This window comes from Haliotis rubra, unplaced genomic scaffold (assembly GCF_003918875.1).
Source record: "Haliotis rubra isolate DU_JTF1 unplaced genomic scaffold, ASM391887v1 Scf688, whole genome shotgun sequence".
Lineage (NCBI taxonomy): Eukaryota > Metazoa > Mollusca > Gastropoda > Lepetellida > Haliotidae > Haliotis > Haliotis rubra.
In genome coordinates, this window is record NW_025767399.1 from 17,970 (window position 1) to 41,686 (window position 23,717).

The 23,717-nt window shown below is 39.4% G+C and overlaps 1 protein-coding gene across 2 annotated transcripts in view; it reads left to right on the forward strand.

The window, feature by feature from the left end:
- The first annotated feature begins 1,470 nt into the window (after nucleotides 1-1,470).
- The window catches only part of LOC124258233, a 59,771-nt gene continuing 37,524 nt past the window's right edge, over nucleotides 1,471-23,717 (forward strand). The window contains exon 1 of one of the 2 annotated variants that reach the window (XM_046692298.1): nucleotides 1,471-1,897. In XM_046692298.1, the coding sequence (XP_046548254.1) occupies nucleotides 1,648-1,897 (250 nt within the window). In that variant the 5' untranslated portion in view covers nucleotides 1,471-1,647. The remainder of the gene's footprint in view (nucleotides 1,898-23,717) is intronic. The other variant, XM_046692299.1, reaches the window with a different exon arrangement.

The window sequence follows — 23,717 nt, forward strand, 5'->3', positions numbered from 1 at the left end:
AGGGTAACAATGACCTAATCTGCACAAAATCAGTTACTTTTGCGGCCATTTTGTTTTCAGTTTTTGAGGTTCGTAAACATTTTTCTTTTCATTTGGTATCCTGTGTTTTCGTAATCAGCACCCTTTAAATGTCTAAAAAATATCAGGTGTCAAACGTTTGAAAAATGATGTACAATCACGGGTGATGATACACTGTGCACACTTATACCACTAGCTGAGGCAACTGTGGCGGCCATTTGTGTTTTTCAATTTTGAGGGTCCAAAACACACTTTTCAGCCTGGGATACTATTTATTCATGATTAACATGCACTCATTAAATGGCTTAAAAACTGAAGTTTCAAATATTTTAAAAATAGTGATACAGTTATAGGCGAAAAAACCCTGCACACCTACTACTATTTACAGGCGATTTGGGCGGCCACTTTGCTTTTCAATTGTGAGTGTCAATTAAAAACATTTTTTTTAGCTTAGTATGCCTCAACATCTTTTATTTGAGTGTTTTCCAGAATCGGGCCTAGTCTATGAATTGTTATGTAGCTAATGACGTGTGGGAAATGGTGAGATTTCCGATCGAATAACCTAATTTTCACTACTGTAGCCATTATCAGCAATTTAGCTTTGCCTAACAAAAGAATGGGCGAAATTAAAGATAACAGATTTTTCCACGGATATCAAAACCGTGAAGTGAAACTGTGTGCGTTGTGTTATATGTGTATTTTGACCTTCATATGCTGTACATGTAATTAATTATTAATGTAGCAGAGTTAGTCGCTATAAGGCTGAAACAATTTAATGCTGATGCAACGTTACTGCACAGTAGATCTACAGTAGACTTACATGTTAATTAACTGTTGCAAGAATAGTTTTCATAAATTGAGTAGAAATCATTTCATTGTGATATTTTGCAAACATCTTGGCAATCATCTTCAGCTACGTGTACATAGATCTATTTTTCTGTCATCTTTCCGTTGATTAGTTATCAAATGACACCTGATTAAGCACCATTTTAAAGTAGATATCTACAACTTAATTTTAATCTATCCCAAAGACAGCCATGTTAAAACTGATTGGTACGTCTAATATATGTTGTTTGAATAGTTGCAGTTTTCCCAATAATCATCGGAAAATTGAATGGAAATTATGTGTAGATCTATATGTATGTAGCTGAGAAGATTTCCCAGCTGGTAAATATTGAAAGCAATTCGACCGAAACAAAATTCATGAAAAATATTCTTGCAAGAGTTAATTAACATGCAAGTCTATGGGAATTTCTCTAATATGATGACTCACTTATGGCCAACTGTACATATTAAATCAGAGACAATAGATATTATATGGTCTCTGATTAAATCACCCGTGAACGCTTGCTGAGTTACTATAATTGGCCGTTTTGACTCTTTCTAAAATGGCCGTTTTAACCGACTCTAAAATACCGGTGTTCTAATACATATAGAGCCAGTTATCAATATTAAAGATATATTCGCATTACAGTTACTCGCGGTTACAGAACTCAAATAAGGAAATGAGAACCCGAATCCCCCCAATTCCCCCAAACAAAGTGTTCATAGCTGTACCCGCTCTGTGAGGAGGTAAAGCGAACGGTCTATCTGGCGAGCGCGTGCGAAACACTCCAACAGCCTGTTTTCATGTGTGCAGAATCTACTGCGCTCGTGCCCAAGAAAAAGACAGACGACGCCAGTAAGCGTTATTTCAAGGGGATATATTCACTCACTGTTCGAAGTCTTGTTCACGGTTTCAGGAAGGAAACGGGCGGACAAGTATTTACTTACACCCACTTTCTTATCACGTCAATTCTACGAAAGGGATACTGCAGTATGTCGTCGAAAGTGGTCGTACTATATTTGTGGATTCTCTACCAAAGAGCCACCGTTGATGGTGAGTATATACATCGTGACAACTGTCATATCATGCTATTATGGAATCATTAATCCACTAGTAAAAAGGTTACATAATAAAAAGTTTCCCTCGCGTCGTACACGGTCAACCTCCGAATATAACACTGGGTTTGGGAATGTTAAACTTCCTTCCTCATGATGCAACGCAAGTGAAAACATTAATTGTTTTGAAAAAAAGAAGGTTCTGAATGTCCGAGATTTTGTTATGCGTTAAAAAATGCATTTTTCTCCACAATTTCCCCACTGGGATTGGGAAAGGCAGGGTCCATGGGCCATTTTGCACATTTGAATAGAAAATGGCCCATTAAAATTTGGGGTAAGTTTACTATTGATACAAGGGCAGTGGTCCATTCTAAATTCAGAAAATGGCTAATAATCCTGAGAATGGTCCATTGTTAAAGTTCTCTATCCCAATCCCTGTACCCAACACTGACAAAGGTAAAGTAGTATATTGACTATGGGGGCATTATTTAAAGGGACACTGATCTACTGGCTGCCGAACAGTTATTGCCATATTTTAGTGGTATTGACAAAATTACTCCACTGTTCATTAAATTAATGAAACAGAATTAATTATGATGCTTCAACAGCTATTCACCAACGTGTCCTGCCTGTTCACTGCCACCGATCATGTTATTATGTAATGCGGCGGAAGGGAATGATGGAAGTACAAATACAGTCAGTGTCACACCGGTGACATCATGGCTATTTATAGCGGAGTCAGGTCCCTTTTTATAATTTGTGTATCTGTGTAATTAAAAAAGGTGCTCACCTCAAATTTTCAGAATTTAGAGATATGATGCTGTGCTCATAGTCATAGGACACCTTGGAGTCGTCTTGGCAAACTGTCTATAGACGATGAATGTAAACGGAACACACACACAAAACATAACTGAAAACTTCAAATTTCGTTCATGATCAGCACGAATCCCCAAAGAATTGGGTCACAACCATTCATCAGACTTTCTCCACACATAAACTTTCTGTCTTTCCCGATGTGGACTTGTGTCTCATCACTAAACATGACATTATCCCACTCATTTCTTCCCCAATGCAATTTTGTCTGACCGAATTGTCACCTCTTCCCTCAGTTAACAAGAGAAATGGTGATTTTCTTGCTTACCACATGTCTACTTTACCTCTCAGACAGTGAACAATCTTCTTCTGACAGTGCGAGAAGACACTGTAGTCTGTACCTGATGGCTGTATTTTGCTGTCAAGTCCCCAAGAGCTTGCCGTCGATTCCTTTTCACGAGACAAAAAAGTCGTCTTTCAATTCTTGGTGATGATTTTCTCGTCAACGATTTTACTGAACCATGCTCTTGAAAACCCTTTAAAGTTTTCTGAATTGTTCTTGGATTTAAACCTGTTTTGTAGCTTGACTGGCTTTGTTGATTCAGTTCAACAATTAGATTTCTTTGGTCAGGTGCCAATTCTCTAATAGCAGATGACAAAAACGTAAAGAAAGCAACGGAGGTAATCGCGAATTATAGGTCTTATTTTGTGAATTGTGAAATTTGTACCCCAAATCAAATTACGATTGATAAGGGCGGTGGGGTAGCCTAGTGGTTAGAGCGTTCGCTCGTCACACCAAAGGCCCGGGTTTGATTCCCCACATGGTTACAATGTGTGAAGCCCATTGCTGGTGTTCCCCACTGTGATATTGCTGTCATATTGCTATAAGCGGCGAAAAACTAAACTCACTTCAATCACTGACTCATATTAGGATTGGTGGCTTATCAACATGGCGAATACTTTCAAAGTCAACCTACTGCTCAAAACATCGCCAACGTAACATGTTTTGTGAACAGACTTTTGGCCACTTTTATTTGTTTTCTCACAGCTAGTAACTGTAACAGTTCTCACCATTTCAGAAGTTTTCCTGTCATTCGTGAAATAAGATTGTTTATTTCATTAAGTAACCTCGAATAATTGTGTGACTAGTTTGAGTGTCGTTTACAGCAGATTGATAGGGAATGAAAGAATTAATGCCTTTTGTGAACTTGAACTTACTATCATATAGGTCGTGTAACATCCTCCTGACTAAGTTAAGATTTTTTTTGTGGGGTTCATATCTTTCAGGGGTGGAAATAACCCATTGCCCGATGTCCGAGTCCAGTGTTTTTTTCTGTTGGGCAAGCAAATTTGTATATCACACTGTACCGGTATGACTTTCCAACATTAATTATGTTGTTTATTTAAATAATCAACAAGAAAATGGCCGGTATAGTGAAAAATTATCAGGGCAAGTGATATCACATGTGCCACTGTACCGGAGTACACGGGCAATTTTAAAGTTATTTCCACCCCTGTCTTTATCTTTAACTTTTCTTTTATGTTACTTTCAGTGAAAATTTTTCTTTTTCTGTCCTTTGTTGTTGTCAAATACCGTGAGAAAAAATACCGGAATTGTAATTGACTGGAACTGCGCATGGGTGATACTGGCGTATTGGCGATAACTGTTCAGCAGCCAGTAGAGCATTTCCCTGAGATTGATGGTTGCTTTTGCTATTGTTTTCCCCCAAGATATCCCAGATTTCTTGACGGGGTTGTGATCTGAGCTGCACCACCTGCCAGCACATTGGTACAAGGGGTGTATCCCAGCTCACAATTAAGTTTGCATTGTTGGAACATTATGATACTTTTGAGAGTATAGTTTTCCCAGAAGTTATTGAGAAGTTGTTTCGACAAATATCTAATACATGTATAAAAACTTTAGAAGTCATACTGTTCAGATATGATTCAGTACTATGTAAGACCTCCTTGCCCTGCAATACACAACTGAATGCGCTTAGGTACACTACTGATCAAAGTTTGTAGGAAATCGTGCGACAGCTTATCCCAATATTTGACCACTTCTTTCTTCATATCCTCAATATTTCTAAGTCCTTTTTGGTTTATTCTGTCCTTCATTAGTCCCCACACATTCTCAATAGGCTGGGCCTGTTTAAAACTCTGACAACCACTGTTTTGTGTAGCCCGGAGTGTGTTTTGTGTCGTTATCAGTTCAACATATCGTTCCTTTGTCAAATTTCCAGTGAAAATACACAACAGCTTCACAATCTGACCGAATTGGCGACTAACACCTTTTTTAAATTCTAGTATCATTATTAGGAAACAAAGATTATCTCAATAATTTCTGGGAAAACGGTACATCCATACCACGTTATTCTGTGGACTCCCATTTATGTTGTCACATTGTTGTGATGTGACATTGTGAAACGTCATTTATGGGAACGTAAATACATTGTGTGAAGGTATTTTACGTTGTGACATTGCATCTTACGTTGTGGAAAAACCCTTAAAATTGGTGATTGCATGAAAAATGTATATATTTTGATTATAATCGAAAAGGACCGCCTCCGTGGTGTAGTGGTTAGAGCGTCCGCCCGGAGAGCAGAAGGTCGCAGGTTCGATCCCCGACCGCGTCATACCAAAAGACGTTAAAATATGGTACTTGTTGGTCCCTGCCTGGCGCTCGACATTATTGGTTACAACAAGGACTGGTCGGCTTGGAGTCAGTATAATGTGTCTGAGTGGGGTATTCATCCTTCACTGCGGCATGGTACCTCAGTGGACTAGCACTATAAAACCAGCTTCAGTCTGGGCTAGTACAACAGCCGCACATACACATACACACGCATGCACGTCGTCATATGAGCGAAATATTCTCAAGCACAACGTTAAACCCAATTTCACCTCACCTCACCTTATAATCGAAAAACGTTCACCACAATCTTCCGATAGTCGATAGTGGATTTGGTTTGCAATTCCCAACTATACATACGTTATTCTGTGGACTCCTATTTATGTTGTCACAACAATGTGGCCTGATGTCCTGATGCTCAGGTTCAATGTTGGCACTACATCGGCAAAGAAACATTATCACACTGTTGGATGAACGTCTGTTTGTACAGATCCAGTATTGCTATCATATGTTTATACATTCTTCAAATTGAATTCACTGTGGTCTCTATCCATGAAACAGTCAGTCAATTAAATGCACTCTCTCTGTCTTGGTTGGACACGGGGATATCTTGATGTTGACTCAAGAAAAATCTTTCTGAATACAATTAATTAAGATATTATGCATATTTCAGAACAAAAATTCAAGGCCATTGTTACCATAAATGATTCCAAACAATATTAAAAAATAATTGATTTTCAAATTTATGACCACAGGCCCTTCAAAAAAGCCAAACGCAATGATATGAAACATTTCAACATTTAACTAAAAAGTTAACATTAAAGGCAAGAGTGAGAGCAGCAAAATATTCTATGTATCTGATGGCCCACAATCCATTTTCTGGGTCAGTTAAAAAATTGATAATGACAGCAACATAATGAACAATAGGTAACTCTGGTTAAGGTGACCCATATTTATTTCTGACCCGTGAAGATCCGGGTTAGAATTGATCTTCAGTAACCCACTCACTCACTTAATGAAACCGGAACTGTTTCATCATTAGAACAGACACAGTGGTGTTCGCATTATAGCCCTTTATTTCTGATAGTTCATGTAAAAAATACCTGAAACAATTCAAACATATCAATCATTACTGTCATCTTTAAATATAACCATTTACAAAGTATCATTATTGCTAATCTATTTCTTATACATTGCCTCAACATATATTGATGACTGTGTGACATTCCATTTGTACTTTAATTCATACATAGATATGCATATACATATCATATATGGAAACAAACATTTCTTATCATGTAGACATTACACAATGCATAAAATATAATAAACCCACCAAGTGTGTGGACCTGGGTATAATCAGTACACACCGACAGCTTCACGAGCAATACACCTACATCTGCACGAATAAATGAAACATAGATACACACTGTGCAGACTAATCAAATGACAGCAATAACAATACAACAACTACATTTAGTTATTGTTGATTAATGAGAAACATTTAAAATATATATAATGGTAAAACCCTGCTTCATTCTTACATTCACACATTATGCATTCATACATTTACACATTATACATTTACACATTCATACGACAGCTGTATAGTACTTACAGATTAAGTTTAACACTGATAAATAGCTTACTGAATTATTGAATTATTTACCGTTTGTAAATAATTACAAGTTATCACAAACTTCTCAATATTTACAATATGACAAAGCAGCCAAATTATCAAAGCATAAACACAAAAAACTGTACACATCACATGAATATGTACAAACAACTGTTACGAGAGTGTGTTTTTTATCCCCCGCAACTCGTTTTGTGGGGGGTATTAAAATGGACTCCGTCCGTGCACATTTGTCTTTTCCAGAGCAAAACTCTAAAACCGTTCAATATTTCTTCACCAAACTTGGCACATACATGGATCTGGTGGTGTACTGGTGCCTTTTGGTAGTTTTTGAATTCTGAATAAAATATTTTTGGCGTTTCAATGGCAACAAGTTCGACTTAGACTGAAATTGGTGGTAGTGCTCTTTTCCGGAGCAGAACTCTAAAACCGTTCAATGTTTCTTCACCAAACGTGGCACATAGATTGGTCTGGTGGTGTACTGGTGCCTTTTGGTTGTTTTGGATTTCTGAATATAATATTTTTTGGCATTTCCATGGCAACAAGTTTGACTTAGACTGAAATTGGTGATAGTGCTCCTTTTTGGAGCAGAACTTTAAAAAACCTTTCAATACTCTCCTTCCACTTTTCTATATACACACCTAAATATCTGACATAATCATAACTCGTAGACATAATCATGAAGAGTATTTTGCCATATCAGGGGATATTGATGACTTTGTCTTCTTGTTGTAATTTGTAATAACATTGGTTAGGTGATAATAATTATGAGTCACAATGTTTAGGGTGTTGAGTGTTGGTTGTGGGTCACATTTCAGTCATATATGTTCAGTGGCAACAGTATTTTAGCAGCACGCCTTTATTATAGAGCTCCAGAGTTACCTCCCGTAACCGGATGTTTATATGTCGACATGTCGTATGTTCAACATCTAAGTGGTTAATGATACTGCCATGCTTTGCTGGAAAGTTCGAAAATCTGTGTCAGTATATATAAAGGCTGGCTGGTTTGTGGTGCGACATGCAAGGACTGACACACGGACTAACACGCGGAATTACACGAACCGTGTCATATCACTGGAGTCGCGCGCCTACCATCGTCCTTCGTCATCATCTGACCCTGACACTTCTTGCCTGACTGCTCTGTTTGTAACCAAGCTCCATTTAGAATAACTGATCTCACTGTATTACCAAGACTCTGGTGAGTTAATATTTCATATATGTGACCCATAACTTTAGAAATGTGACTCAATTGCATTGTATTAGAAATCTGTATTGTGATTCATTGTATCTTGCTCATTGTTTGCTCAATATATTATTGAATATTTTAGACTTGTCTGTGTTATATTTTGCTGGTTCAAAGGGGATTCTTAAACCTTTTGTCACCGCAATCATTTAACCGTAACACTACAAAAAGTATTGAAATAGACTAACCTTCAGAAATGATCTCAAGAGCTCCTATAAATGTCCAAATAATTCAAAACATGTGAGATCCAATATCCACTAATGCCATGTGACCAGTTGACAGAAATGTTCTGAACTGATAATAAGCTCAAACTTTAAAACAGGGGACAGTATTACTGTAAGCTAACAAGGTTTATGACAAAGGGGCCTACAGTAAGTGGCGCGCTTGGGCAGGCTATTGTGTGGCAGTGCTCTAGGTGGTTGTGGCTGAGGCAGAAAACTCATGCAGTAAGCTGAGAGAAGGGTTAAGAGAAGCTGAAGAGTGAAGTATATAATGTTTAAGATACACTATACTGAATATTTAATTCAGTTAAAACTAAAGAATAAAAACACTAAATATATACAAACATTTTATCCTGTCACATTAATTATTTCTTAAATAACAAGTCAAAACTTAGACTGAGTGGCTGAAGATCTTCATCTGTATCCAAGGTCTGTCCTTGTCCTCTGCATAAAACAATGACATAAACATCTAATGACAAGGCATCTATTTTCTGTATACACAAATATTGGTTGCATTTTAAAACATTTGTCTGGTGTCACTGAATCATAGGAGCAAAAAAACCCCAAAGTTTGTACTTGGATACTTTCATTCTGGAAGATGTTTGCATATATTATTGCATCCTGCATACCTTTTGTATGGGCACAGTTGTTGGAACCACCACTCCACTGTTTCATACTTTATACTGTAAACATCACCTGCACAGAAACCACAAGTTATCACATTCTTAATTTAACCAGTAATGATTAATCCTATGTTTTAAAAGTTTAAAAGTTGATGTCGCTGATGTAAATTTTAGAAGATATAGTCTTAAGCATTAAATTTACCTTTTTACTCTCTGTTACTTTCTACTGAAACTCGAAAATTCAAATATAGAATGTAATATAGCAAAACTACGTCTGTTGTTATAATTCAGATGATTTGAAGCAACTCTCTATTATCACGGTATTGGTATTTTCTTACTATGACAAGCAGTACAAGCAAATGACACTGTGAAACGTTTACTAAAACAAAAAATAACGAATCTAAATAGATTAATTATAGTTATAGTGATTATCAAAATTTATTTATTCACATTACTAATATCATCATGTTTTTTACCAAAACATCTGAAACTTCTATTCATTTGGATACAAGGTAACAATAACGTAATAAGTTTCACATGTTGGCAAAACAGGCACAGAAGCAGTCGCGGTAACAAAGAACGCCAGTTTGTTTCTTGAGCCTCTTTGCCAACGTGTGAAACTTGTTTTAAAATACCACTGATGTAGCTACGAGATAACTCGTAGTGGCAAATTCGGCCAGAATTGGTACTACAAGTATACTCGTGATAAGCAGTCAACGTGTTAAATCTGTGTTCAGTCTTATGTAAGGTTCCATCCAAGGACTTTGTTCTGAACTCTGTGTATTTTCTTCAGCTTCATGCCCAACGACAAGTACAGCTGCAGGTTACGATAGTGAACGATGTATTTGGTTTTATCCATCAAGTTCGGAAAGAGTTTTTTCACGTCGGCCAGTTTGTTTTATCCCAGCTTGTTTCGCTGATATTCAGACATCCAGTCTTTGTCAACCATTAATCGTTTGGGAGTGAGCGGATAACTGTTGTGTGACTCGTGCAAATCTCTGGGGTATTCCAGGTCAACTTCAAGTATGTAGCCTTTGTTCGAGTCCAACGCAATACTATTGATGTCGACATCGGGGGGAGGCCCATTCAATTCCACGGTGGGCAAAGGCTGACTCATAGCCCAGCCATACAGATTGTTAGCGTCGAGATAGAATATATGCCAGGGTTGTTTACTCGAGTCATAGCCTTCCACGTATTTATTGTTGGCTTTATCGTATCACTTGGCGGCCATTAAAATTCCACCTCTCGTGCCTTTTTCGATAAACAGGTGTATGTCGTAATCCGTCAGCAGTATTAACGTACTTGTATGGGTACACACCCTTCCTCAGCAACAGAGGTCGAGTCGGCATGTCGGTGTATCGATTCGTTATGGTGAAGGCATCCAGATCGTTCATGTTAACCAAACTATCCAGCAATGAGAACAGAAATTGAACACTGTCTATGAAACTCAGTCCGCCCAGCGAGAACGAAATGTATTTTTCCATGTTGTTGAGAATGTACGTCAAGTCGCCATTGATCTTTGAGATGGCCTGCATACTTAAGTGTGACTCATAACCACGTAGATTATGGAACACCTCAGGGATTTGTATTGTTTTAGGGTTTATTCTAAGCTTCAAGTTACACGCATTGTGAGTGGCTCCCCTGTATTTTCCCGTGACGTGACAATGATCACTTACGGAATCACCGTTCAGGGGTTGGTCGCACACATAGCAACTCTTAGCCTTCTTATGACCTCTCCAGTCATCCTTCGTCATACACTTAGGCATAATTTTCCATAAAGTTTCCCTGATAATTTTCTCTTTGTTTTGTAAACAGGTAAGGAACTTTTCAGCCTCGTCCTGGCCTCTGTAGATCACAGGAGCCTTTCTTTTCCAATCGTATCGGACTACCTCGTAAACCTCGTGTTCTTGTGTTTTGTAAGTGAAACTTTATTTGGTCTTGGTCCAATTTCCAATTTTTATTTTAGGATATTGTCGGCATGACACTGGTTTCATCATTAAGCTGCTGATATGATGAACATTTTTATCAGGCCATCAGGAGAGAGAGAGAGAGTGATGAAAATTCACTGGCCAGCCAGTGACTGTGGAGATTTACTGACCTGACTGGATGTTTACTAGCGACGGGCTAGCTGGGCAGTGGCTATTTCTCACACTGGTCGCTGGTAAGCGGTCGTGTTCGATATTTTTATGAGGGCTTCTAAGTTGGCGTGAGATGACGAGGGCACGGGCATCTGTTTGTTGTGGTTGACAAATTCGAGAATGTTGTTGTTTTCTTTGGGCATGTCGATCCTGATCGCAGTCTGCCCCACGCCTCGGCAGTCCTCTCTGTGCGCTTCCAACAGGTCGGCACGACTGTAACTGTGCAGACACCGCCGAAGAAATGCATTTTGGTCTTTATATTTCGATTGGTCGTAAACAACAGCCTGCTCAGACTTTCAATCTGTGTATAGTGAAACTGACCATTTTTTTCGGTCATGCATAAATTGATCCTATGTACGCCTTTCTGAGAGTTGCTTATTCTGTCTACAATCCTTCGATTGCCTTCGTGTCCGAAGAAGTTGACAGCCAAATTGTTTAGTTTTTCAAATCTTGTCCATTAGGAGATGGGCGTGGATTTAACTAAGCCATCCCAGTTAAGTCTGTCGTCTGTAGGATAGCTCGAAGGCCTGTTCTTGTTAATAGCTACTGCAATTAAGGCAGCTTTCACCGAATATACCGCACAAGCATCCGTTTTATTTATGATGTTATTGATGTTCTTTTTATTTTTGTAATACAGTGGCAAGTCTAGGTACGTTCCGCCTTTGAATGGCATGTAGTTCACTATGTCCAAATAGACGGTGTCGATACTTCCCACCACCCATCTGGAACCGCTGTGTATCCATCGTTCCAACGATTCGTGTATTTTCTGCAGCGACGCATCAATGGTCGAATCAATCGAGTCGGGTTAGGTTATGACCTCCTGTTTGCTTGTGAAGTAGGGCTCCACGTGCTCGGTGCTGCCGTCCGCCTGTTGTTATTTGTGAAGCAACATTTTGATGGTCTTTGATGGTATTTGATGCTTTTCAAATCATCCAACTCCTCGTTGATCTTGCTGGCGATCAGTGGTTTGACCTTATCAACATTGATATTAGACTGAACGGTCATCCACCAGCCTTGAAGATACTTACCAACACAAATCTCAACTCCACCGGTTTGTTGTCTTCTAGCAACGTTAAAACTTTCTTCATTCTGGAATAACCAGTTCCCTCCCTTGAGCTTTGATTTTTCGCATGGTAACGCGTTTGATGGGTTCGATGTCCAGCAATGTCAGCAATTCAGCAATTCTCGTGCCAAAATAACCAACCAATCCACTTTCCCTCGCAATCACTTTCACTGCTCTGACAGTAGTCATGGTTCGCTATATCCACCTGCGAAGTCAAATGTCTACTTGGTTCGCTGTATCCACCTGCGAAGTCAAATGTCTAATTGATTTGCTATATTCATGTGCCAAAACAGAGGGCGTGGTGGGTGAGCGGTCTACAGTGCCGGGCTAGAAATCCAGCCATCATGTCGTTACGCGGATCAAATTCTCACTTTTCAGAAAAAGAATGGCATTTCACACCACTACAGCATACGGTACCGAAAATGTGTTGTTTACGAAACCCTTTCTGATAGACATTATGTGTATTCCACAGTACTCTGTCGTGCATTTCTTGCCGCAAGTCTTGGCTTTTCATAGAAGCACGTATTTGCAACAATACGGAGCGGGTCTTATCTTCGCTGTTATCAGTATGGTTATGTATGCACCTAGATATACGTTAGTCTAATTGTTTGGCGATTAAGACTGTCGTGGCGAGGCCCAACACCACAACTCGTGTTTTTTCTGACTTGAGGAAGGTGTGTAATATTGGGATAGGTTGAGCTCATCTCCGAGGGGTTCAAATTGTTTTCCCGTCACGAGATAATACTCGTGCATGGCTTCGTTTACGTCCTTAAACGTTCGCATCTCATGACCTTCTCATTGGAGTTGGTCATGAATAAAATCCATTCTTTGCATTCGGTCTTACACCTAGTTGGCTTGCAGGGCTTGTAATTTCTCCATGGCTAAATCATGACGTTCCGTTCCGTTCTATTTCTGTTGCATTGGATGTTCATAATGAAGAATAGAGATAATTGCCACCCGAAATGGTGAGGGTGTTCACTATAGCTCCGCCAACCATCAAAGCAACCGTAGCCATATTGCTCTTACTTTAATAAATGGTGTTATTTGTCAAACAACTAAAACATATTTCAATTACTTGAAGTATTCTACAGATCACAGAGTTTGAAAAATGTTCACACTCTTTCACTTTCACACCAACTCCTTTGTTCATGTAACGAAGATAACAGACACAAACAAATTCCTATAAGGTTCAATTTGTTTTTAAAATTCAAAGTATTTCAAAGAGACTCCCTTCCTATTCCTAATCCTAATGCAATACTCCTTACAACTTTAAGTAGTATTAAGTTGTATCAGGATGTATCGTCTCTTGTGGCAATACATCGATATATCATGGACCCTTGAAATATAAATATCCTGATATGTTGCCTTAATGTGTTTTGTATCGATGCATTCGTATCGCGTAGTTGACGATGCAAACATCGATACTATCGATGAATCGTTACGCCACTAAAGCTTAGCTACACTGCCTTTTTTACCAGCGGCTACTTTTTTAGGGTTTGGGGGTTTCTTCGTTACAGTATCGATCACTTTTTGGGGGTCTCCTCCTCCTCCGCAGGTGTCGCATCCATCATTTTGAGGTTCGCATCCATCATGTTGTATATCGTTAGGCGGACACTTATGTTTAAATCGACAATGTTTCGCTGTAATGATGGCCGCGGTGACGGGAGCTAAGAACATACGAATCCGCATCGTGGTCTTCGCACAGGTGCGGCCGATGTTCCAGTGGAATGGGAAGGAGATACAAAGCTATGCCAGTGTATATCTGCGTCATGGCAAACCTTTTGTTTTGGTCTGGATTCGTATCTCACATACAGTTTATCGACTTCTCCATCTGACATTTTATATATTTTATTGGTGGTGATATGATCCCCCAAGTATTGTTTCTCCTTTCCACCCATGACGAGTGCCGTGAGCCTTTCTCGCTTATCCACAACACCAACACCACCCTCGGCCCTCATTTTTTCATCCTTGTATAGCATTTGTTCAAGCAGATTGTCACACTCCATCTTGCAATGCATCAATCGGTTTTTAAATTTAATGTAACTAAATAAGGCACAACCCAAACAGAACGATATGAATGTCAGGTTAATAAGAACGAGAATTTCAAAACACATCATGGTTGTGGAGGTTACACATTCAATTTTCATTCATATAAAAAAATTGTAAAATATTTTAATTCATATGAAAAAAATAGTAAGCTGACCCAGTAGCCACAACCCACAAGGGAATTTTTATTGGTTTTTGCATTGGTTTTTGTTCCCTGGTGGGTTGATCCAGCTGCATTTGTCCTCTTGCGAAGAGTGCCCCTTTATCGTCACCTGATACCTTGCTCTCGTATCTGTAGCAGTATCTGCGTTTGCCACTTTCATTCTTCCCCAGATGCTGTTTTGGAAAGTTTGTGATATCTCATCATCACCAGATACCCTTTTGGAAAGGTTTTGAACATTTGCAAGGTATCTCAAGAGGCAATATGTTGGGATTCGAACTCACAATTCAGAGCTGCACACCTCTATAAGCAAGCCTTCACCCGTCCAGACTTGGCTGCTTTGCTAAGCTAACACACTTGTTAAGCCACAGGTTGGTCTGTTTTCAGCAGGAGTTTGGCGTGTTTAGTTTCGGCTAACAATTTTTTTGCATGATATCGCTCTTTATTGGTGGGAATCACATCGTTTTCCAGCAGACATTCCTCAAACAAGTCCCTGTCCATGCAGTGAAAGAGGTGACCCATCGCGTCTGTACTTTGAGGTCTTTCAGCACCCGTGTTGAATTTTTGCGTCAGGACCGAAATGCTGTGTTTCATGTGACAACCCAAGAAGACTAAATACAAGAGCATGTCTCTCTTTTTGATTATCTCTTTGTTTGTGCTGCAATCGTTTAGGATAAACAGGGTAGATTCTCCTTTAAACTTGATGTGAAAGGCAAGCAGCCAGTCCTACAAACAGACTCCCAGTTCCATTTTATGCTCAACCACGCTCTCTCCATGTACGTTTATTGACACGTAAAGTAGGGCAAAGAATGACTATGTGATCGAAAGCATTCCTAAAATAACCTTCCAACATGTCCAGCACAAAAACTGTCTTACCGCAACCCATCTGACTGCACACGATGGCGCAATGCAGTTCCAGGGATAGCTCAATCCTGCAATGTGAGAAGCATTGCTCAGTAGATGGCTTGCACGAATCTTTCATCTTGCACATTGAGTTGTGCGTCCAAAATCACATAAGAATATATAGGTTTATATTATCGGTGTCTTGAGCCTTCTAGGCGGTTTGAATTGTGGTTCCCTCACTTCCGTTTTTGATCTGACGCCCGCTGCCATTTAGCCGATCGTCGTCCGTGGATCGCATGTCCAACCACAGCACATACTTCCTTGTGAGGTACTCCCCAACGTCACATCGGCGAGATTTCCGGTACATGCTTGATCGCCGGTAGTTTTCGGATCTCGTCCCACTGTTGGTGGGCTCTCATGCCTTGGCTGAAAAGCTGATTGGGTCAGCTTCCACTTTGGTGATATCGGGGTTCCAATACTTTTCGTTGGCGTAAATATTTCTTCTGAAATGATCAAGATGCCCTTTATCGATCAAGCCGGCATGTTTAGATTGATGCTCCAGTTCATGGCCAGTTCCATATTCGTGACCATGTCGAACTCCAACGAAATTGAGGTAGCTGCTGTCCTAGTCGCTTGCATACACGACTTTACCATAGTCATTAAACGTGAGTCACCCAGCGCAGCTTGATAAAACAGCATGTGTCCCTCGAGCAACTTGAAGTCGAACGGAATGCAAAACCAGTTCCTGATTGCATTGGCTATGGCCATATCTTCCGGCATCACGGCTTTGAGCTCGGCCAGTGTAAAAGTATATCCCACCACCCACCTAGTTGAATCACATCCTTCGGACAAATCTCTTGATATTTCATGTTCTGGCGTTCGCTCTTGGTTCTCCAGAGGTCAGCATAACTGAAGAACATGTCACTGTCGTTGATGCTTAGGACCTTGTTTCTGCTGATTTTAATCATTGTTTTCTTCACAATGGCCTGGCCGATGTTTGTCACATGTTCTCTTTTATCATCCTCGGAATCCAAAGTGGTCTGAAAAGCCAGGTGTGCCGTCCCGGGGACGATGACGTCGTTCGCACCCAGATTAGGATATCGAAATAACAGCGTCTGGTTTTGATCGATTATAAGTGCTCTGATAATTCGTGAACGTCACTGACTGACGAACGGCTTTGACCCCCAAGGGTTCCCTCAATATTCGGAAAGGGTTTAGTTTAGTTTTTGTCCATATTGCATATTGCTATAGATAACATGTTGGGACAACTCGAAGTATCTCTCTGCAATCTCACGTATTACCCGCAGTGGACAAACATCAGTAACGAGAGAAACAACAACAGGCTATTTATCGATGAAAAACGCCAAATTTTGTCTGACGGTTATTAAATCGTTTTTTCACTGAAGGACAAAAAATTTAACCCTCAAGGGGCCAGCCTCAAACTAAATGAATTGAACGGAACGCTGACATCAACCAGTAAAGAAAAACCCTTAAAACACGGCAGGCCTTCAGCGAAAACACTCGGGTTACAGTCCAACAATGAACCAACGGGCTCGAAATTTCCTGAGATAGTTCCCTATCGAGAGCTGTGCATTCATCTCGATCAGACAAGCATGACTGGTAATATTCAAGGTGAACGTCCTTCGACTCTGTTGAGAGCCGTTGCGATAAAAGACGAAACGTACAACAGCGGTTGAACCAAATCTTTCCTTTTATTACAGTACAAAATGTTAATGCAGGGTATGATCCCGGAACTCAAAGTGTCCGTTTTAGATATAAAATATTGACCCATATACATAGGATATCTAAGCGTGACGCTGCATATTAAGAACGACATTGAATGCTTCAGGACCTGGAATGCATTGTGTTAGAAAATGCTCTACCATAGCGCTCTCTGATCATGGGGACACGAGAGGATTTGACGAAACCAGTGTCAGAGGCAAGTTATACAACTTAGAGCTAATAAACAACCTTTACAAGCAAAAAAAGTTACAGCCTCCACTGCGGTGGTAACCTAGGTGATTTAAATGATGTCGAGACCGGGGGGTATCTCCAAAAACACCTTGTACAAACTCGATCATTACGTGACGAAAGTCGTCAATAATGGGATTGTGCTGGAACCTTACGTCCCGTTGCTAAGAAGGAGCGTACTTATGAGTGTCATCCCGAGAAAACCAAGTCACATGCTGTTGAGTAAACCGGCCCTCCGAGGAACCAGTTTACAGTTGGTGACCAAATTTGAAGATGTTTGATGACTGTATTACAAGGGACGCTATGTATCAAAGTCTATACTACGCTGTATATCAAAGTCTTTTTCCGAGAGCCATCACCCGATGTTGAAATCGTGACGGGAGTCAAAATCTGTTGGGCTCAAATGCATCAGTTTGCGAGATTTTCATACAGAGAGACACAACGACTAAAGTGAGCCTCGAAGGGGTCATCTCGCTCTCCGATCTCGGACACATTATCGACACTTGTACGCCTTGCAGTTAAAATGCAATATGTACAAACGAAAAGAGGTCATACTAGAATCTAAATTTGACTGGTTAATCAATATTACAAAATTTTGTTGCTTTCGTTTTGCAATTGATAAAAAACAAAATGCCTCCAAAATGGAGATATTCAGCAACGCGCCATTGACCCGGTGTGGTCTATCAAAAAGTACCACATTTTTGTATATAAACATATGGGGGACATCAAACAATGGTCTACACCGTTTTCTCTAGTTTTCGACCATCGGTGGGGCATTATTTGACATAAATAATGCCATAGGAGGAAGTGATGCAGTAGCCCTATCATGTATACTACTCCAACCATGTTTCAAACTACTTAGGTCTGGCAAGTTCTATTCTAATGGGGAAACAAGACACCCAAGGTGCCTTTTGACAGTATCTCCAACACGAGCCTTCAGATCTTTACTGTCGACATTATTCAAGTTTATCATTATCTTTAATGAACTTAAAACCTCTAGCTCTCAAAATTAGTTCACACTTCTTTCCAGAAACATATTTACCATGATTTCTCAAGTATGTTTGAAGTTGTTTCATAGTAAAGCTGTCAAAATCTGTTGATGAATAGCATAGATTCGACGCCATGTTTGGAAAAATAACCTCCAGAAGTGGCCTCATGTCAAAGGTGATAATCATGTAAAGGGAGGAAATTACTTTATCGGATATGACTATAATGTTGTGAAGAGCCCAATGCATAATGTTTCCACAACGTAAATTTGCAATGTTGTTATTACGTTCTGACAAAACATTGCACTGTGATGTGATTTTAATGTTGTCAGAAAGAATAGCACTCAATTACGCTACTGTGACTTCAGCACATTTATGGGATGTGAGTTAGTGAGTCAGTGTGTGAGTTTAGACACCACACTCAGCAATATTGCAGCTATAGGCAGAGGTCTGTAAATAATCGGGTTTGGACCAGACAATCAAGTTAACAACAGCGTGAGCATTGATCTACACAATTGGGATACGATGACATGCGTGAACCAAGTCACCGAGTCTGACCACCCAATCCAGTTAGTCACCTTTTACGACAAGCATGGGTTACAGAACATAAATTCTAATCCGGATCTTGATGGGTCTTTTATGGGATGTAAATACCAAAGTGGAATATAATAGGTAAATAATGAACTACAGACTTGTTTTCTGCAGAAATTACAATCAATTTGGTGTACGCTCTTGTTCTTTCAATTTTCAGGAAAGAGACTGTTTAATTCGGATCACCCTTTAGAAATGATGGATCACAACATTGTGTAATAGTCAGTAGACAATGTTTTGACAACAAATATATGTACTGTTACTGAAATGATGTAACCAATGTACAGCCTGTTAAAAAATGTTAGGATTGAAAGAAAACAAAATCAGTGTACATCTTTATATTTTTGTCTTATGATCCTAGCATAATAATTTATAATTATTTGTATAAAATCTGTTTTCAGTGAATTTATGAAATGATTGTAATGGTAATATGAATCATATTTCACACATGCCCTAAGTGCAATCCTAGTGCATGTTGTCTGTCTCGCATCGAAGAACTCCACGGCAACAAAATTAATGAAGTGGAGTGATTCTGTTGAATGCTACAACAAACGAATAAAAACAAAATACAAATATCTAGATTAAACCGACTAAACTTATATCATCTTTGAGGGGCATGATGAACAGGAACAATTTTTTAATGGATAGACAATTTATTTATTGCAATATGGATGCGATGTTTCTGTGCAGATGCTAATAACACTTGCTTGTCTTTTAACAATCTAATATTGAAAAATTGTACATAACATTATTATGGTATCATTGGTCACCCAAAATAGCACACTTAACAAGTATAAACTAGATGTCTTTAAAGAAATAAATTGGTAAGACAACAATAACCAATCAAATCATTGTATTGATGGTTAATCCTTTGCAGAAAAGACCTTGTTTTTACACAGGCACTTTATGATAGGATATGGGTGCATTCATTAATAGTAATTATAGTAATAATAAGACAAAGTTCGAGACAAGCTCCAGAATGCCCAGATTCAAGACAAACTTCGGGGCAAGTATAAATCTCGCTTATAGAAAATTGGAGCTCAGAGCTAAATGCTCGAAACAAGGTTAAAGCCACAAATACTTTTGCTGTGCCAGTCCTTTCCTATTCCTTTGGAGTACTTAGTCGTTTGACAAAACAAGATATCCAGATTCTTGACTGCCTGACCAGAAGGATCATGTCTGATAACGGAGTCCACCACCCTTGTTCCTCTCTTAATCATTTATATATGTCAAATATAAATATGTGGAAGCTCTTCATGATAGAATTTTAGTGTGTATTTTTGCACATGTTTATCGGATGATCCTCTGGGTATGCATGTCAAGATGAAAGCAAGGAATTCCACAGCTATTTAAGCGTGACAAGGTTGTTGGACAGAATCCGAAAATGAGGTTGATTTTGGTGATGGTTATGAACTGCTGGACGGCACAGCGATGGGAGTAAACCAGGTGAAGTTATTCACCAAGTCTGTCTAGAAGCCATTGTATCATGTGTACATGCAGTGTGTGGAACAGAATAGCTATCCAACTGACTCCTTCGCCTAGATGAAGTCATCTGGTCTTAAATGCAAAACTGAAGGCTTCTTTTTTGCTGCCCAGGACCAGTCACTTCCCACTCGCCTAAATGTGATTCTTAAAGAAAATATTAACATGAAATGTCGACTGTAATGAATTTACAGAGATGGTCCAACACCCTGTCAGTGGATGCCCTTCCTTGGCACAGTGAATATCTTAAACGACATGATGGCATGGCCCGTTGCTTCTACTATCGTCTTCACTATGCCTGTGGCTTTGACTCTGAGGTCCATCCATGGTACGACCGTGAAAATGTCAAGGACGTCATGGAAAATGATGTTTTTAAACATCTTTGGAATAGACCCATATACAGCCTCAGAAGAATTCCAGCCATCAAACGTGTCATTTTTGATAAAGCTAATGAATTTATTTATATCATTGAATTTTCTGTCCCTTTTTGACAGCAAAGTGATTGGCAAGATTCAGGAACAGTATTCTAAATATGCGGACCTCGCCTTTGAAATATCTCGCTTGCATCCCAACACTGTTGTCGGACACCCCATTGTTCTCGGTACCCTTGGTTTGGTGTGCAGAAAACCACTTACTCTTACTGTTAAATGTCACAAAAACAAAGGAACTGATAATTGACTTTCGGAGTAAACCCACAGAACTGCTTCCAGTTATAATCAACAGTGAATGTGTTGAGACAGTGTCGGAGTATAAGTATCTGGGAACCTTCATTGACTCTAAGCTGAACTGGAACTCTAACACTGAAGCACTATACAAAAAGTGTGAACGTCTTCATCTCATGCGTAAACTGAGATCTTTTAATGTTAACCCATCTGTGATGTCATCTTTTTATATAGCATTTATTCAGAGTATTTTAACATTTTCCTTCCATTGTTGGTACGGGTCTCTCTCAGTTCATCTCAAATCTAAAATAGACAAAATTGTTAACACTGCAAGTAAAATCGCTGGAGTCAGATTTGAATGTTTATCATCAATATATGAGCTGCAAATCGTGAATCAAGCTGTCAAAATCATATCTGACCTTACTCACTACTTAAATTCGGAATACAACCTTCTCCCTACAGGCTGCCGATACAAAGTTCCAATTGTGAAAACTAAGAGAGCCCGTACATCCTTTATTCCAAGCACCATATCTCTCTTAAACAAATGTGAAGATATCTAAATCAAAGAATTTATGTAAATATGTTTGGTATCTGTCTAATGTGTCAGTAGCTCTGCTGATGTAACACAAATTCCTGAAAAGGCATTAATATTCTATTCTATTCTATTCTATTCTATCAGGAAAGTGCCAGGGTTCTCCATCAGGAGCATAGCAATTCTGACACTCTAGGTAATGCAGATAGCTGCTGTGTTTTGGAGTCTACATATTCTCCGGAAAGTTCTTGGTGGGTTTGACTAGACATGTTTCTTGGGAGAAGTCCCATTCGCTGTCTGGGCTGCATGTAGAGGGGGCAAGGGCCCTGAGCTGAAGAGGAACCTTACCAGTCTGACTGCCAGGATCCCCCAAACCCTCTCTGCTGCATTTTTCATCTTAGTCTGTAAAGCATAATAATGGATTTATATAGCGCCTAGTATACATCAATAGATGCTCATAGGCACTTTACAAAATCAGAAAAAAGTCAAGGAACATATGTACAGACAAAAGCCATAGAGTAGACAATACGATAGGAGACAAGGAGCCAATGCTGAAATGGAACAGCACTTAAGTGGATAAAATCATATCTCTCTGATCATTCAATGTCTGTGAAAATTCAAGATGCACTCTCTGATAAGCAGGAAAATAAATGGATGTGTCTCAGGGTTTGGTTCTTGGCCCCCTTCTTTTCTCTGTGTACATATTGCTCATAGCAGACATGATAAGAAATTACTGAATGGGATTTCATCTGTATGCTGATGACAACCAGCTTTATACCTCACTCAAAGATTGGAGCACTGCATGGCAACATACAGTGCTGGATGAGTTCCAATTACTTGAAATGCAATGAAGTTAAAACAGAGTTCTTGATCCTGGGTTCAAGACAGCAACTAAAAAACTTACGTCCTGATTCTGTTATCATTCAAATCGGCAATACTTCAATGTTTCCAACCACCAGTGCTTGATTCAACAATGACTATGGATACTCACATATCCCTCGTCAGCTGAGCATGTTTCCAAAGCATCAAACTGGATGCTATTTTGTCGTCTACTTTTGATGCAGAATTTGTAGCCACCCATGACTAAACTTTGACAACCTCTTCTGTTGGCAATAAACCGTACATTAACTTAAACATTAGCCATAGATAGAGTAACAGTAAGATGACCTTATATATATACCCCAGTGTGAGTTGTGTTTACTCATATTTTCCTATTTTTATCATGAAAAATTGAACTTCGCTCACTCAAGACTAAGAATAGACTTTGAGCTCTCGCTCACTTTCTGAATTTCACTCACGTAGGGTTAGGAAATCCCCCCCATAATCCCCATTGTCTTCCAATTTGCATGCTTCACTGCTTTACCTACCTCAAACAAGAAGTGCCAGCATTCCAGGAAGACACTGTGCTTCCATGTGCATTTTACATAACATGTAATACATTTGCCACATTAGACCCTAATAATACAGTGAAACCTGTCTAAACCATTCAAGGTTTCAAGGAAAAGTGGAATTTCCCAAACTGTACAGAAGCAATAGACAGCTGTCACTGAATGCTCTCGAAATTGAACCTTCCAGCTTAAGCATGATGCTGTTGAATCTATACCTTATTATTCACTAATGTCATGATCCTGGTTTTGAGGCTATCAAAAGTCTATATTGTGGCTAATGCAAGACGTCATGTCAAATTGTTCTCTGAGGTTATGGTCAGGTTATGGTTGGTGTGGTAACATAAAAGAAATAAATGCTTTTATCTTCACAAAATACTTTAATTTAAATTTTGAAGCATGTGCATGTACAAGTGTAAATGTTTACAAAAATCAGCAGTATGAACTATACATGGTTTATTCAAAGTACATGTCACCACAAATGAATAGTGTCTTACAAACACATCATTGCAGAAGCCAGTGCGATTTCATGACACAGTGCTTTCATGCATGTGATCCCTTCGTCTCCCCCTTCCTGTACATCCAGTTGGTGGTCATTTTCTTGTTTGTCTTCTTCGGCATCCCAATCCTCCCTGTAGAGATCGCGGACACTCTCTGAAATGTTGTGGAGGACAACAGAGCATGCACTTACCGTGCAGGCTAATACAACGTCAATGTCCATACTCTTCTGCAAACACCACCAACGTCCCTTCAAGAGACCAAACGCGTTCTCAATTGTCATCCTGGCTCGA